General features: G+C 42.2%; 1 protein-coding gene across 1 annotated transcript in view; it reads right to left on the bottom strand.

Moving 5' to 3' along the window:
- DEPDC1B (DEP domain containing 1B) overlaps positions 1–16,085 on the bottom strand; it is a 109,149-nt gene that overhangs the window by 59,996 nt on the left and 33,068 nt on the right. Inside the window, exons 3-4 of the mRNA XM_077462684.1 lie at positions 15,905–16,040; positions 486–613 (exon numbers count right to left, since the gene is read on the bottom strand). Coding sequence (XP_077318810.1) covers positions 486–613; positions 15,905–16,040 — 264 coding nt within the window. The remainder of the gene's footprint in view (positions 1–485; positions 614–15,904; positions 16,041–16,085) is intronic.

Here is a 16,085-nt window from a genome sequence, read left to right as displayed (position 1 = left end):
CGCAGTGCCAAATTGTAAAAAGACCTCTGGTCATTGACCAGCAAAATGGTCCGGTCTGAAAGTGGTTAAACATATTCATCCCTGGAGAGGAGACGCTCAAGAGGAGATATGATAGCAATATACAAATAGCTTAATGGCGATTTTAGCATAAGAAGGAAACTATTCAACAAAAGTGGAGTTATTCTTTAAGGTATAAAAAGAGAAGCCTTGCAGGTATGGATACTGTATATCTAAGTTCTCTCTAAACATTAAATGTGTAAATGCACCCCACTGACCTGTGTTCCCTTACTGTCTGCCCTCTTATTGTCCCCAATGTGCTCCTGACTGCACTCATACCTGTGTCTGCTCGCCTCTCAAGAATTCATTAATGATATTTTACAGAATCTCCTGCCAATGGTCATTCCACACAGAGGCTTTACTGACTTATCTAACCAGACTACCAAAGTAATGTCTAAGCTGGTAGTAATGAATAGGACATAAATTACCATGATAGTGTCTTGGATTTCCATATTTCTTCAATGTTTGCTGCTGTTAATTCTCTGCGATGAAGCAGTCGACATGTAGGTACCTCTCCTATTGCGATACTATGACGTTTATACCACATCTCAGAGTTCTTTAAAAAGAAGAAAACAGGATAATAATTCACATATTGTTTTACACATTTTACACAAAAATAAAGAATAGGATTAATATAATATCACAATCCATTCGCACATACAAAATAGATATTTCATTATCGTTGGGGTTCTTACATAGGCATAACATGTGAGCTACACAGATTGTCAATGGTGCTACATTCATTTGTATGATGGACAGAGCTTACAACGGGTACAGCACAAGTTAGCAAAGGCATAGTATGCCAAAAATCGGTTGGTTACATTTTTTAATCATGGAGATGGAAAGCCGCTGAAGGTTGTCAAGGTCAACGGAGCTCGGCTGGAAAGAAGAACTGGCGCTCTTGTGAAGTAAAACGACTAAGGTTTTATTTTAAACTATTTATAAAGAAAATATAAAAAGTATTATGTGCAAAATTTTTAATCAAATCGTATTAAAGATGAGCAATATTACAATAAGCCATAAGCATTTCAAAGAGTTTCAGTAACGTATTTATTAAACACTCATGTACCATTTCTTATATAATAAAACTAAATTACACTGAAAGTGGCATTAACAGAAGCAGGAATAACATGATGCACAGGCTAAAAGAATATGACAAACCGGTATTAGCCTCACTCATCCTTAAAGTGATATTAAACTCTCTTAATTTGGAGGGGGCGTGACCGGATGGAGGAGGAGGAGGTTGTGCATGTGTGAGTGAGTCGGAGCCTCGCTCTCCCCTCCATGCTAGCAGCATACCGCAACGAGCGGCGTCTCTCCCCGCTGACCTGCCGGTCCACTTGCCTCTATCAGGACGGATGATGGCTAGGGAAAACGGTGCTTAGCCGATCGGACATCCCCCCTCTGCCTATTACCACGCCATGCAGCAGTGATTGTGATCTGCGGGAGATCCGACGGCAGTGGGCGGTATAGTGAAGGGGACGGCTCCTCCTCTGACTGTCATCGAAAGGCTGGATTGGGTTCTGAAAGATTGAGATCAGCGTGGGGAGGTGGAGAGCAATCTTCTGGCACATGTAGCAGAGGAGAGGCACAACGGGAGAAGCATACAGGCAATCTCAAGGAACTGGTGAGAGCGAACTTCCAAGCAGGGTGGTGAGTGTGAATCATCTATGTGAACTGTGACTAAGATATTACATACAGGAGAAGGAAGATGGATAAGCTCTATTAACTCCCACCGTATATATTTACCTGCTTGATGTTTTTCCACTGCCTTAACCCTGAAACCTAAGAACTCTCTGCTTATAAGAGTATTGAGAACTGTAAATTCTTTCTTTGAAGGGATTTTAACCTGTTTTAAAGTGCCTGTTTACATACTTAAACATATTGGTTGGAGCAGGAGTTATCTGGATCCATTTGGAACTATAGAGGTCTCGGTATAGCCCAGAGTGTGTCTTATAAAGTGCAAATTACTTTGTGTGTTGGAAAAGAGCAAAACGAAGAGGGGAAAAAAAAAAAAAAATGTAATATATAAATAATAATAATAAAAATAGCGCCTTGCGAAAGTATTCGGCACCCTTGAACTTTTCAACCTTTTGCCACATTTCAGGCTCCAAACAAAGATATAACATTTTTATTTGGGACACAATTGTGAAGTGGAACGAAATCTATTGGATTTTTGAAACTTTAACGAATAAAAAAATGAAAAGTGGGGCGTGCAAAATTATTCGGCCCCCTTGCGTTAATACTTTGTAGAGCCACCTTTTGCTGCGATTACAGCTGCAAGTCACTTAGGGTATGTCTCTATCAGTTTTGCACATCGAGAGACTGAAATTCTTGCCCATTCTTCCTTGCAAAACAGCTCGAGCTCAGTGAGGTTGGATGGAGAGCGTTTGTGAACAGCAGTTTTCAGCTCTTTCCACAGATTCTCGATTGGATTCAGGTCTGGACTTTGACTTGGCCATTCTAACACCTGGATACGTTTATTTGTGAACCATTCCTTTGTAGATTTTTCTGTATGTTTGGGATCATTGTCTTGTTGGAAGATAAATCTCCGTCCCAGTTTCAGGTCTTTTGCAGACTCCAACAGGTTTTCATCCAGAATGGTCCTGTATTTGGCTGCATCCATCTTCCCCTCAATTTTAACCATCTTCCTTGTCCCTGCTGAAGAAAAGCAGGCCCAAACCATGATGCTGCCACCACCATGTTTGACAGTGGGGATGGTGTGTTGAGGGTGATGAGCTGTGTTGCTTTTACGCTAAACATATAGTTTTGCATTGTGGGCAAAAAGTTTGATTTTGGTTTCATCTGACCAGAGCACCTTCTTCCACATGTTTGGTGTGTCTCCCAGGTGGCTTGTGGCAAACTTTAGATGAGACTTTTTATGGATATCTTTGAGAAATGGCTTTCTTCTTGCCACTCTTCCATAAAGGCCAGATTTGTGCAGTGTACGACTGATTGTTGTCCTATGGACAGACTCTCCCACCTCAGCTGTAGTTCTTTGCAGTTCATCCAGAGTGATCATGGGCCTCTTGGCTGCATCTCTGATCAGTCTTCTCCTTGTCTGAGCTGAAACTTTAGAGGGATGGCCAGGTCTTGGTAGATTTGCAGTGGTCTGATACTCCTTCCATTTCAAAATGATCGCTTGCACAGTGCTCCTTGGGATGTTTAAAGCTTGGGAAATCTTTTTGTATCCAAATCCGGCTTTAAACTTCTCCACAACAGTATTACGGACCTGCCTGGTGTGTTACTTGGTCTTCATGATGCTCTCTGCGCTTTCAACCCTGAGACTATCACAGAGCAGGTGCATTTATACAGAGACTTGATTACACACAGTTGGATTCTATTTATCACCATCAGTCATTTAGGACAACATTGGATCATTCAGAGATCCTCGCTGAACTTCTGGAGTGAGTTTTCTGCACTGAAAGTAAAGGGGCCGAATAATTTTGCACGCACCACTTTTCAGTTTATTTGCTAAAAAAAGTTAAAAATATCCAATAGATTTCGTTCCACTTCACAATTGTGTCCCACTTGTTGGTGATTCTTCACAAAAAATTAAAATTTTATATCTTTATGTTTGAAGCCTGAAATGTGGCAAAAGGTTGAAAAGTTCAAGGGGGCCGAATACTTTCGCAAGGCACTATATATATATTATATACATATACACACACACACATATACACAGACACACACACACACACACCTCCTCCATAAGCCTTTACCAGGAATGCCTGATGACATCTCTGGCACAATTTTGGAAAATGAACCCAGATAATCAGGGCCCCCTTCGAGATACCCCAGTCCCTAGTGCGTCCCTCAGGTAGCCGATCTGAACATGCATGTTTAAGGAAAGAGGTTTTGTACAATAGATGATTTCTTGGATCACCTACTGCCACCTGATGTCTATAGAAAGCCACGCAGATCAGCTGTTCCCCTTCTGTGCAGCATAACAGACAACTGTACAGCAGACAATATCCCATTTGACCTTGTAAGTTTTTGTGAATATATTCTAAATGCCTACTAAAGAACCTTAGGACTGGGAACAGAGCTCCAGAATTTCAGATTCCACAGAGATTCTTAAATCAATAAATGATTGGCTTCTCCAGCAATCACTGAGAAACCACCTTCACAAACACCTGACACTCCAAAACACAAATTCCACTCGCTAGCACAGCCATTTCTCCAGTGCTTGAATATTGAAGAGACAGCTACATGGGATGAGAGGAAACAGGTTTGATTAACATTTCTCCTTTATGTCATTTGGGAATATATTAGCATAATATAATATCAACCATGAAGATTAAAGTGCAGCAGGTGGCATATTAGAATACATTTAGAAAATTATACAATAGGAGAAAATCATTTGCTTGGATCGGTAACAAGAGGATTACCGTAAATGCTTATGTGTGATGGTGATAAATAATACATCGGGTGAAGCAGGGCATCGCCATTTCTCATACAGAACGTAGCATGTAAATGTGAACCCAGAAAACCTTGACTCCTCATCTTATACTTAGCCTTATGCTTCACACACAAACTCATTTTCTAGGACAAATTGAAGTTTTTGGGGGATGCCAGGAAACATGGATAGTTCTTATTTGAGGAAAAGCTCTGGTCTAAAGCAAAAAAACTTCCCCAGGGTCTGTAATGGCAGTATCACTAGATACCATATAACCCACGTACTCAGTCTTTGTTTCTGCACCTGAGGGGACAGCGAATACATAAAATTAGGTGACCATCTAAACCAGGCACGCCAAATCTGTGGTCTTGGCCTATACTCACTGAGTGTTCAACTTTACCTGTCCCACCTTCAGCACTACAACATGTTAAACAGACATGTGAAGCACAAGAAGAACTGCAGAAAAAGTTTGCATAAATTTGATAGAATCTGTTAAATGTATGGACTGAAGACCAAGTTGTAGCCTTGCAGATCTGAGCCATGGAGGCCTGATGATGCACCGCCCAAGAGGCACCAAAAGCCCTGGTGGAGTGCGCTTTAACATGAAACAGAGGAATTTTCTTCTTTAGACCATACGCTTGAACAATCACTTGATGAATACATTTGGAAATAGTAGAATTTGATGCTGCCTCTCCACATTTTAGGACCTTCCAGCAGTACAAACAAAACATCAGTTTTGCAAATCTAAGCAGTCTCCTTTAAATAAACCTTGACCGCTCTCACTATATCAGGGGAATGTAGTGACTTCTCTTCCCTAGATCGAGGCTCTGGAAAAAAAGAAAGGCAGAATAATATCCTGGTTTAAATTAAAACCTGTCACTACCTTCGGTAGGAATTCAGGATGAGGCTGCAATACCACCTTATCCTTATGCATTATCAAATATGGCTCTTTGCCAGAAGAGTATCGGAATTGACGGCTCTGTCTTGTAGAGGATATGGCAACCAAAAAGTTTATTTTTCTCAAAAGAACCAGGGGAATTTCCTGTATAGGCTCAAAAGACTGTTTCTGTATGCTGACAAGACTAAATTCAAATCCCAAGGATTCAGGGGTGCCCTGACAGGAGGATTAATCCGTGTTACCCCCTGAATAAAGTTACCTACCAAAGAGTGAGAAGCAAGAGGCCATTGAAAGAATACTGATAAGGCCGAGACCAGGCCCTTGATAGTACTCTAGACCAGCTTAATTTACAATCCCATTTCCAGGAATTCAAGGATCCTACCTATGACATACTTCCTGGGGTGCCAACCCCTGGATCCACATGAGGAGACATATGCATTCCAGACTCTATAGTATACGACTCTGGAGGCCGACTTCCTAGCATTAACCAAAGTAGACACTGACGGAGATAACCCAAATCCTTTAGCATGTGGGTTTCAATAGCCAAACCGTTAAATTTAGTGTTTGTAAGGTAGGATGGAATACTGGACCTTGTGCGAGAAGGTCTGGCCACAACAACTACAGGGTCCAAGGGTCCCCTACTACCAACTTTATTATCTCGGCAAACCAAGATCTTCTGGGCCACCAGAATCACCCGTTTCCTCTCCTGCTTGATCCTGCGAAGGCGCCGCAGAAGCAGCATAACTGGAGGAAAAATGCATAGATCAGTGAGAACTGAGTCCATGGAAACACCAAGGCATCTGTTCCACACGCTAGCGGATCCCTTGTCCTTTACACAAAGTTGTTGACCTTGTTGTTGAATCTGGACGCAAACAGATCCACGCCCAGAACACCCCACCTTTTACATATTGACAGAAAGATGTTGGGGAGAAGGGACCATTCTCCCGGAAACAATTGTTGGCGACATGTAGTCCACCTGCCAATTTTCTATCCCTGGAATGAAAATTGCAGATAGGCAAGGAATGTTGCTTTCTGCCCAAGCTAGAACATGATTCACCTCTTTTTGGTCTGCACGACTTGTCGTGCCCCCTTGGTGATTGATGTAGGCCACAGCTGTGGCATTGTCAGATTGAATCCTGACAGGGCAATTTTGTAGTCTGAGCTTCCAAGCCTCTAGGGCCAGACGTACTTCCCGAATTTCTAGAATATTGATGGGCAAGGTCCTTTCTGACTTGGACCACTTCCCCTGGACAGATGCTTCTTCCAGGACATGCTCCCCATCTAGAAGGCTGGCATCCGTTGTTACCACTTACAGGGATACCGGTAGAAAGGATTTCCCCTGTTGGAGGTTGCTGGATATCAACCACCAATTGGAGGCTCTGACGCACCTTGAGGGATAAGGGCATTGGAAAGGCCAAAGCCTGGACTTTCTTGTTAGAAGCCGACAGAAAGGTGTTTTGTAGCAGTCTTGAATGAAAATGACACAGTTAAGGGGAAAACACTGCGCTACAATTTAGTATATGTGGAAAAAGGCCTCAACAGCCAAAAACAGCAGCCAACACCGAAAACAAACAAAGTTCAACAAACAAAATAATAAAAACAGTGTAGCGCTTCACTAATAGATGTGGTCAGCATAAATTATATAAATAAAGACAAAGATAATATGAATATGAATGCCTAAAGAAAAGTCCAACATTGGCCGCACATTCCACTATGTAGCAGGCCCGAGGGTGGCCGAACCGTCACAGAGGGGGGAAATTGGACTAGGCGGGTGTATTCATACGAGTCTGCTTGACTGTAACATCAGAGAGAAATGGATAAAATACTTCTTACCGACTTAGTTGGACTCATACAGTCATATGACAGTTGAGTCTGGAAGGCTTTAGGTCACAGTTTGGGACCAAGGAGTACAAAGAGGAAGGTCTGTTGAGCTGATGGATGAGCTCCAAACGATTGTAGGCCCTGTGATGGATCCTTTCAAATGGAACGTCAAGGTTGTATGTAGTCCAGCTCAGACGTAGCCCGTTGTACTGATGCTCCAATCTCACCCAAATAGGGAGGGAGACGTTGTGGAGGTTTAAGCCAGAGAAACAGAAAAAAGTACAAGCCCCTGTAGAAGACACATATGTCGAAACGCGTTGGGCGAGTTGTTGGCACCCTACATTGCTTTTAATCTTTATTTTAGACTTTCTATGTGATCACTAAGTCATTAATTATTTTTTGACTTCAATAAATCAACCTTTTTTATACCGCCTGACCTGCACCATGTGGAGCCTTTTTTCTTTTTTCCTTTTTTCTGTTTCTCTGGCTTAAACCTCCACAACGTCTCCCTCCCTATTTGGGTGAGATTGGAGCATCAGTACAACGGGCTACGTCTGAGCTGGACTACATACAACCTTGACGTTCCATTTGAAAGGATCCATCACAGGGCCTACAATCGTTTGGAGCTCATCCATCAGCTCAACAGACCTTCCTCTTTGTACTCCTTGGTCCCAAACTGTGACCTAAAGCCTTCCAGACTCAACTGTCATATGACTGTATGAGTCCAACTAAGTCGGTAAGAAGTATTTTATCCATTTCTCTCTGATGTTACAGTCAAGCAGACTCGTATGAATACACCCGCCTAGTCCAATTTCCCCCCTCTGTGACGGTTCGGCCACCCTCGGGCCTGCTACATAGTGGAATGTGCGGCCAATGTTGGACTTTTCTTTAGGCATTCATATTCATATTATCTTTGTCTTTATTTATATAATTTATGCTGACCACATCTATTAGTGAAGCGCTACACTGTTTTTATTATTTTGAATGAAAATGAGCATAAGGAATGGCCTCGAAAGAGGCCACCATCTTTCCTAACAATTTCATACAATGGAATGGAATGGAAGGATTTCTCTTTGTTTTGACAAGTCGAATCAGTTCCTTTATGGAGCCGACTCTTGCCTGGGGTAATAATACCTTCCTTTGTACGGTATCTATGATCAGCCCCAAGTACTGTAATCTCCTTGATGGTTTTAAGGAGGATTTTTCTAGGTTGAGAATCCAGCCTAGGAAATTCCAGGTAGCTTACAGCTGAGATTAAACTTTGGTTTAGACCAGAGACTGACTGTCTAGATAGGCTAGGATAGTTCTACCCTGAGCCCTTAACCTGGCTAAAGGAGGCACCAGGATCTTTGTGAACACACGCAGTGTGGTGGTTAGACCAAACGGCAGAGCAACAAACTGAAAATTACGAAGCATAAAAATTTCTGATGAGCGGGAAATAATCGGCATGTGGAGATAGGCATCTTCGATTGATGACAAAAATTCCCCTCGTTGCAGAATGGAGACAACCGATCAGACTGACTCCATGCGAAAGGACCGGATATTCAAGTGCCGGTTCAGATCCTTGAGATCTAGAATGGGTCTTACCTTCCCGTTCAGTTTTGGAACCGTGAAGGAGGTTTCAATAAAACTCTGAACTCTGCTCTTTTGTGGGAACCTCTGATAGCACCTTCTGGGACAAGATGATCCATAGCTAGAAAGAGAGACTTCCCTTTCCCTGGATCTCTGGGAACGTTTAATCTTAAAAAAGGAGGAGATGGGAATTCTCTGAACTCTAGTTTGTAGCCTAGAGAAATGGAGGAAGCCGTCCATCTGTCTTGACATTGTTACTGCCAGATCTTTGAAAATTGTAGAAGCCTTCCTCCCACCCATGCGAGGGGGGCGCCCCTTCATAAGGAGGCTTTAGTGCCCCAAGTCCTCTTTTGGACCTGGGACTGCCCCTGAGGTCTTCCTTTTGAGCTCGGCGGTGGAGACCGTCGAGAGGCAGATGTTCCTGGCACTGGAGAAGATGCACGTTTTAAAAAGGAGAAATGCTTAAACTTATTTTTCACTGGTAAAAGAGAACTTTTCCCATTAGAAATCCTTTGGATATATTTATCTAAATTGTCTCCAAGTAATCATTCACCACGAAATGGGAAACTGGCCAAGAGCTTTTTACATGCCGCTTCAGCTGACCAATTTTTCAATCACAAGACTCTGCGTGTATGTGCCAGTCCTAGCATAAGCCGTGAGGCTTGAATAATAGAATGTTTCATAGCATCCACCGTAAAACATAGTGCTTCTGATATGCCAGCCCATTGCTGGGCCTGCTGATCAGGAATAATCTTAAAGGGGTTGTAAAGCTTTGTTTTTTATTTTCTAAATAGGTTCCTTTAAGCTAGTGCATTGTTGGTTCACTTACCTTTTCCTTAGATTTCCCTTCTAAATGGTTTTTTTCTTTGTCTGAATTTCGCACTTCCCGTTTCTCCTCAGTAAACTTCACACCATCATCTGAGCTGTGTTTAGTCAGCCAGAACAGCTTACTGAACATCTTACTTAGGAGGAACAGGAAGTGAGAAATTCAGACAAAGAAAAAAAAAAAAACATTTAGAAGGGAAATCGAAGGAAAGGGTAAGTGAACCAACAATGCACTAGCTTAAAGGAACCCATTTAGAAAATAAAAAAGTATCTCTACAAACTGGTGCTTCATGGACTGAGATACTCCAATTGTCGCAAGAGCCAGCTGCACCACTGAACAGAGAAATGTTGTTCTTAAAAATAAATTCTAACTTTTTATCTGTTGGATCCTTGAACATTTGTGCATTGTCTACAGGACAAGTGAGATTTTTATTTACTGAGGAGATTGCAGCATCAATTGCTGGAATCATCCCATTTCTTATAGAATTCCTCTTCCATAGGATAAAGTATATAAAACTTTTTTTAGAGAAAAAACTGCTTATCCAGGTTTTCCCATTCAGAACACATCAGCTTTTTTAGCCATGAATGGATAGGAAAGGCATCCCCAGATGGGGAAGGCTTTAGTAATCATAGGTAGGCGCATCAATACAGGCAGCAAAAAAGTCGAGCGAACCATCTTAGTAAGGGAGTGTACCAACAATCTTTTCTTGCGAGACTGCTCCCTCCATATTAGGATCCTTGGAAAAGGAGAAGGTATATCAGCATCTTCCTGGTCTTTTGGAAGAACTTCCTGATCCCCTGCCCCTTGAACCTCAGTACGAAGGTCCTGAGCACTGGATGGGGATCTGCTACGCTTGAATCCACTATGGAAAAGTGATCATAGCATCAATCTTCTGTTCCAAACAAAACGGTAGAAGAAAAAAAACCTCCTGGGCGATATATACAGAGTCTAAAGAGTCCAGCGCTGCTGCAACACCAGTCTCCCCCCCCCCCCCCCCCCAACCCCGACGGCTCACTCTGACCAGCCACATCACTCACAGGGGAGGATGACATTTTCTTGGACATGGATTTAGGTTGTTGGAAAACAATCGATCCTTTAGAATCCTTTGAGGTGTTCCTTGTCCCCCTTCCGCTCATAACCTGATGCACAAAGCAGAGGCACTACCAGAAGGAATGCATACACTGCTAGGGCTATAGTCCAGCAAAAATTTCTGCCATTAATGCCCAGCCTGAAGCAGTAACAATGTGTCAAAAGGAAAAATGCCTGCGTCACCAAACCGGATAATGCCACCTCTTTGCGGCACAGTGTGCTTATAAAAGCTTGCCTCCATGTGCAACTGGCATCGGAGAATGTAGACGCCATTAGCCCCGCCCCCACGTTGCATACGGCCCCACCCCCTTTTTCAAAATAATGGGTTTTCCCATGAGAGCGGCGGACTACATGTCCTCTCTGACCCATAGAGCATGGGGCGCAGGCGGGTTTACAAAGCCACTGAGTGGCCACCATGCTTTCTCTTCTGTTAAAAAAAATAAAAATAATCCCAGGGGGAATTACAGCATAGGGGGGCAATAGGCGAACAGGCGGGGAGACAAATTCCCCCTTAGGCTTACCGGAGGCTCTGCCAGGGGAGGAAGTGTTTGGCTCCTGACACAGCGCTGTTTCCAGCATGAGGCGGTGAGTGCTCAATACAGCCCACAGTGGTGACACATAGGCATGACAACATTATTTTTAAAGGAGACATTCATAAGAAAATTCAAAAGATGTACGCTCAGTCTTAACTACCACTAGGTAGCCTGTTGGTATCACTTAATCCTTGTAGAGACTTATGCTGCTTTCATTTCCTGATTGATTTACTAGACAACATCCTGTTCTCTTTTGTTTATTCGTGTTAGAATAGACCTGTTCACAGTTTGCTCCCCTAGGGGTGAATAGTTTTTTTTCTTGGAGGTTTACTAGCTAGAAACGGAATTTAAAGATATGAATTTGAAGGATTATTTACGATTATTATACGGACTTAATGTATTTATCAAAAATGCATTCGCTATTTAACTGTAATGGCGTGAATCCTGTTATACTTTTATTAATGTCTTTATTTGTTATTTTATGTTCTGATAACTAAATAAAAAATTGTATGTATGTATGATATAAAAAAAAAAATTTCCAAAAGATTTTTTAGAAAGCTCCACTTACCTTTCCCACCGTAGGAGGGTTTTTTGTGGTAAACCAACAGACCCTTCATGGTGGGTTCCGTTTAAATTCAGGAGCAGGGGATCATAGAGCAAACCCACAATCCTGGACCGGCAACAGCACCCTGCCAGTAAAAACTTTATGGCCTCACTACCAAAAAGTACTGGATCCCAGGGTCCAGCTCTCTAAAAAGAGAAGCATTCACAGGTAAAACTTTGTTTCTTTGGATAAGGCCCAGAAACCACTCAATTTGGCCCAAATAGGACACTTTGAATGGATCCGGTCAGCATAGCTAGCCCCAGCAAGGATTCCTCCAGTGGAGCTCAGCACAGCACATCACTCGTGGCCAACACCTTAGACACTGGCACAAAAAAATAATAATAATAATAATAATAATGATAATGATGTAGTCCCATTAGTGGGAGTGGTTATATAGGCAGTGCACTTCTGTCTTAGGGCGTGCTATGAAAAGAAATGGGAGTAAACTCCCATGTATAATTTTTACCTATAGGTAAGCCTATAATAAGGGTTACCTATATAGGTACAGTAAATATCTTGTAAATGTGCACCGTTTAGGAGATCATTTACTTTAGATGCAGCTGGTGAAGTCACTAGCTCATGCATGAAAACTAAATAACAACAATACTGCGCAGTGGTCTGCGAAAGAGAAATAAGGATAAGCTGAAGGCTGCTAACACGCTAAAATTGGGATCTTTTTAGCTGGAAAAAGTGTCGGAAATATGAAGTGTAAGCGCCCAACTTATATATATATATAACTCTTAAAGTAATACAACAAAATACAGACATATGTGCACACATGTGTGGCAAATGAGTGTAGTGTGACCCCAAAAAAAGAGATGGGGATAATACTGGTAAATATACCAAAAAAAGGATAAAGTCGAAAGTGACAACCTAAAAGTGTGTGTATGAAATTAAAAACTATATAAATGCTTATCACAGTGAAGAGAAAAACAAAATGAAAATCAATCAATATAAACACATGGAAGTATAATTAATAAAGGTGAAAAAGTCCATAATAAGACGTGCAAGATATCAGTCCCAATGTGCTCCGGTGTCAACCGAGATCCTGTGTTGTTATGACCAAAAAGGTGTTCCACCCTGTGAAGCTCCCACCACCTTACGAAGTGCAGGCTTACCGGATGGGTATGACCCAAGTAGGCATACGCCTCAGGGGTCAACAAGAGCTTATAATCCCGACTAGAGTAGTCCCGATTTGGATATTCCAATCGCACCACATACGATTCATACAGACGACTGGATGTAATCACTGTTTTTCATATACATGGACAACTCCGACAACAGCTCAGGCATGGAAGATGAAGAAACAAAGCCAACATGGCATAATAACGTTTTTTTTAAAAAAAGACCTTTAATAAAAATAGTTCAAACTCACATTTCCAAGTGATCAATAAAGCATATCAGAGGAAATAGGCAGTGGCGGAGTCCTCCCTGGGAGGACTCCGCCACTGCCTATTTCCTCTGATATGCTTTATTGATCACTTTGGAAATGTGAGTTTGAACTATTTTTATTAAAGGTCTTTTTTTAAAAAAAACGTTATTATGCCATGTTGGCTTTGTTTCTTCATCTTCCATGCCTGAGCTGTTGTCGGAGTTGTCCATGTATATGAAAAACAGTGATTACATCCAGTCGTCTGTATGAATCGTATGTGGTGCGATTGGAATATCCAAATTGGGACTACTCTAGTCGGGATTATAAGCTCTTGTTGACCCCTGAGGCGTATGCCTACTTGGGTCATACCCATCCGGTAAGCCTGCACTTCGTAAGGTGGTGGGAGCTTCACAGGGTGGAACACCTTTTTGGTCATAACAACACAGGATCTCGGTTGACACCGGAGCACATTGGGACTGATATCTTGCACGTCTTATTATGGACTTTATCACCTTTATTAATTATACTTCCATGTGTTTATATTGATTGATTTTCATTTTGTTTTTCTCTTCACTGTGATAAGCATTTATATAGTTTTTAATTTCATACACACACTTTTAGGTTGTCACTTTCGACTTTATCCTTTTTTTGGTATATTTACCAGTATTATCCCCATCTCTTTTTGGGGTCACACTACACTCATTTGCCACACATGTGTGCACATATGTCTGTATTTTGTTGTATTACTTTAAGAGTTATATATATATATATATATATAAGTTGGGCGCTTACACTTCATATTTCCGACACTAGCTCATGCATGCAGAAGGAGCGGCAAACCCGTGCCGTTCCTTCAGAGCCATGCCATTAACAGTGACTCCTACGCATATGTCAACCAGACAGCCAAAGCCTGTGAACCTGCAGAGAGCTCAGCACACCCCTGCAGCTCTTCCACCATGGGTGGAGGAAACACTACAACTGAGGTCATGGTGGAAATGTCCAGGCTTTAAACTATGACTGCAGTGTTTCCCCGAGAAGTGGGGAGGAGCTGCGCTGTCTCCAGGTGCGGTCCTGAAAGACTAGGTGAGAAATAGGGCCTATAGAGTCCATTATAAAACACATTTCTAGATTTGCGGTTTTTTAAGTGGTTGTAAAGGCACAAGGTTTTTTACCTTATGCGTGCAGCAGCCCCCCCCCCCTAATACTTACCCTGAGCCCCCGCTCGATTCATCGATGTCCAGGAGAGCCTTGCCATTGGCCTGCTGCTGTCAATCACAGCCAGTGGGCCAATCAGGAAATGGATGGGGCTGGGCCCTGGCTCCATGTCTAAATGGAGCTTGGGTGCTCCCCCCATAACAAGCTGCTTGCTGTGGAGACACTCAGCAGGAGGGAGGGACCAGGAGTGCCGACGTGGGTCCCAAGAAGAGGAGGCTCTGGACTGGACTGTTCTGTGCAGGGATTTTGCACAGAGCAGGTAAGTGTGACATGTTTTTTTTTTTTGTTTTTAAAACAAAAAACTAGACTTTAATATCACTTTAATTGTTAAATATATGAAAATTCTCTCTTTTTTCTTTTTGGGCGAATATTAGATCATTTCAGAATATGTCCACTGTATAAAGTGCTCATTTTATTTTTATGAGCCATATGGTTTGCTTAAAAAACAAAACAAAAAAAAACTCATCGTATCCAATGAGTATTTTTATGTTGTGTACATAATGCTGCTATTGTGTTGTAGAGTTTTTGTTTCCTGGTGTGTATTTTTGTAAAAACTTTTAACCACTTTACGACCAGCTGCATTAGATGTACAAGCTGCCCTGCCGCAGTATAGGCACTGTAACGTACCTGTACTTCATGGCTTACGCGTACATGCTCCTGCCCGCTGGCCTGGCTGATTGAACACAGCAGGACTTAATCAGCACATCCTGGCCAATGATTCACTAATGGGAATGATTCACTGCCACAGCCATTGGCTCCCGCTGCTGTAAATCAAATCCTTTTACGCATGCACTGGGGGCAGGGCCGAGTCTGGCATTCGTATCTATGGACACAAATAGTGGACTTGGAAGCACACCCGTGGGAGAGCACTTTTCCTAAGGGGTTATCTGATGCAAGAAGCCGCCGACGGACCCCAGAAGAGAAGGATCAGGGCTACTCTGTAGAGAACGAGCGGCACAGTGGAGGCAAATATAACGTTTATTATTTTAAAAAATTAAAACAGGAAGGTTTACAATCACTTTAAACTTATGAAGTATTTTTTTATTTTTCTTTGTTCTTATAATAAAAAACAAAAAAACTCAGTGAGGATCAAATACCACCAAAAGAAATCTATGTGTGGGGAAAAAAAAAATGATATCAATTTCATGCGAGTTGTATGACCACGCAATTGCCAGTTAAAGTAGCGCAGTGCCGAATAGCAAAAAAAATGGCCTGATAAGGAAGGCCATTGGCTCCTGGCACATGCTACAGGAGCCCTAGTGGCAAAAAGGCAAAGTGACACAAGGTTAACGTTGTTTCGCCCAGCCGTGCCATTCTGCCACAGTAAAACTGCGCCGGCTGGCCGGCAAGCGGTTAAGGAAGGCCTTTTATGCGATAAGGATAAATAACGGATGTGGTTGCATTAGAGTCTTGTCCAAAAACATATTACAATAAACATAAAATGAGAACAGCATTGTCCAAGTGCCAAAAAAATAAATAAAAATATATAGTAAAAGACGAACACCAAACAGAACTAACCATCACTAGGGGTTTCACAGGAATGTGACTATGGGAGGTCACAGCATCCTCATCACTCCATCGTGGGAACGGAAGGGGCTCCACTTTCTGGGGGGGTCTATTTGGGTATGGTTTAAGTGGAGACGTTGGTGGGAACCTGTAAAAAAAGGCAAAGACTAAGCATAACTAAGGAAATAGAATG

Source organism: Lithobates pipiens, unplaced genomic scaffold (assembly GCF_037356315.1).
Source record: "Lithobates pipiens isolate NorthernLeopardFrog02 unplaced genomic scaffold, aLitPip1_a1.2 Scaffold_3, whole genome shotgun sequence".
Classification (NCBI taxonomy): Eukaryota; Metazoa; Chordata; class Amphibia; order Anura; family Ranidae; genus Lithobates; species Lithobates pipiens.
Note: the sequence above shows the minus strand (reverse complement) of the source record. Positions and strands in the feature narration are given on the sequence as shown.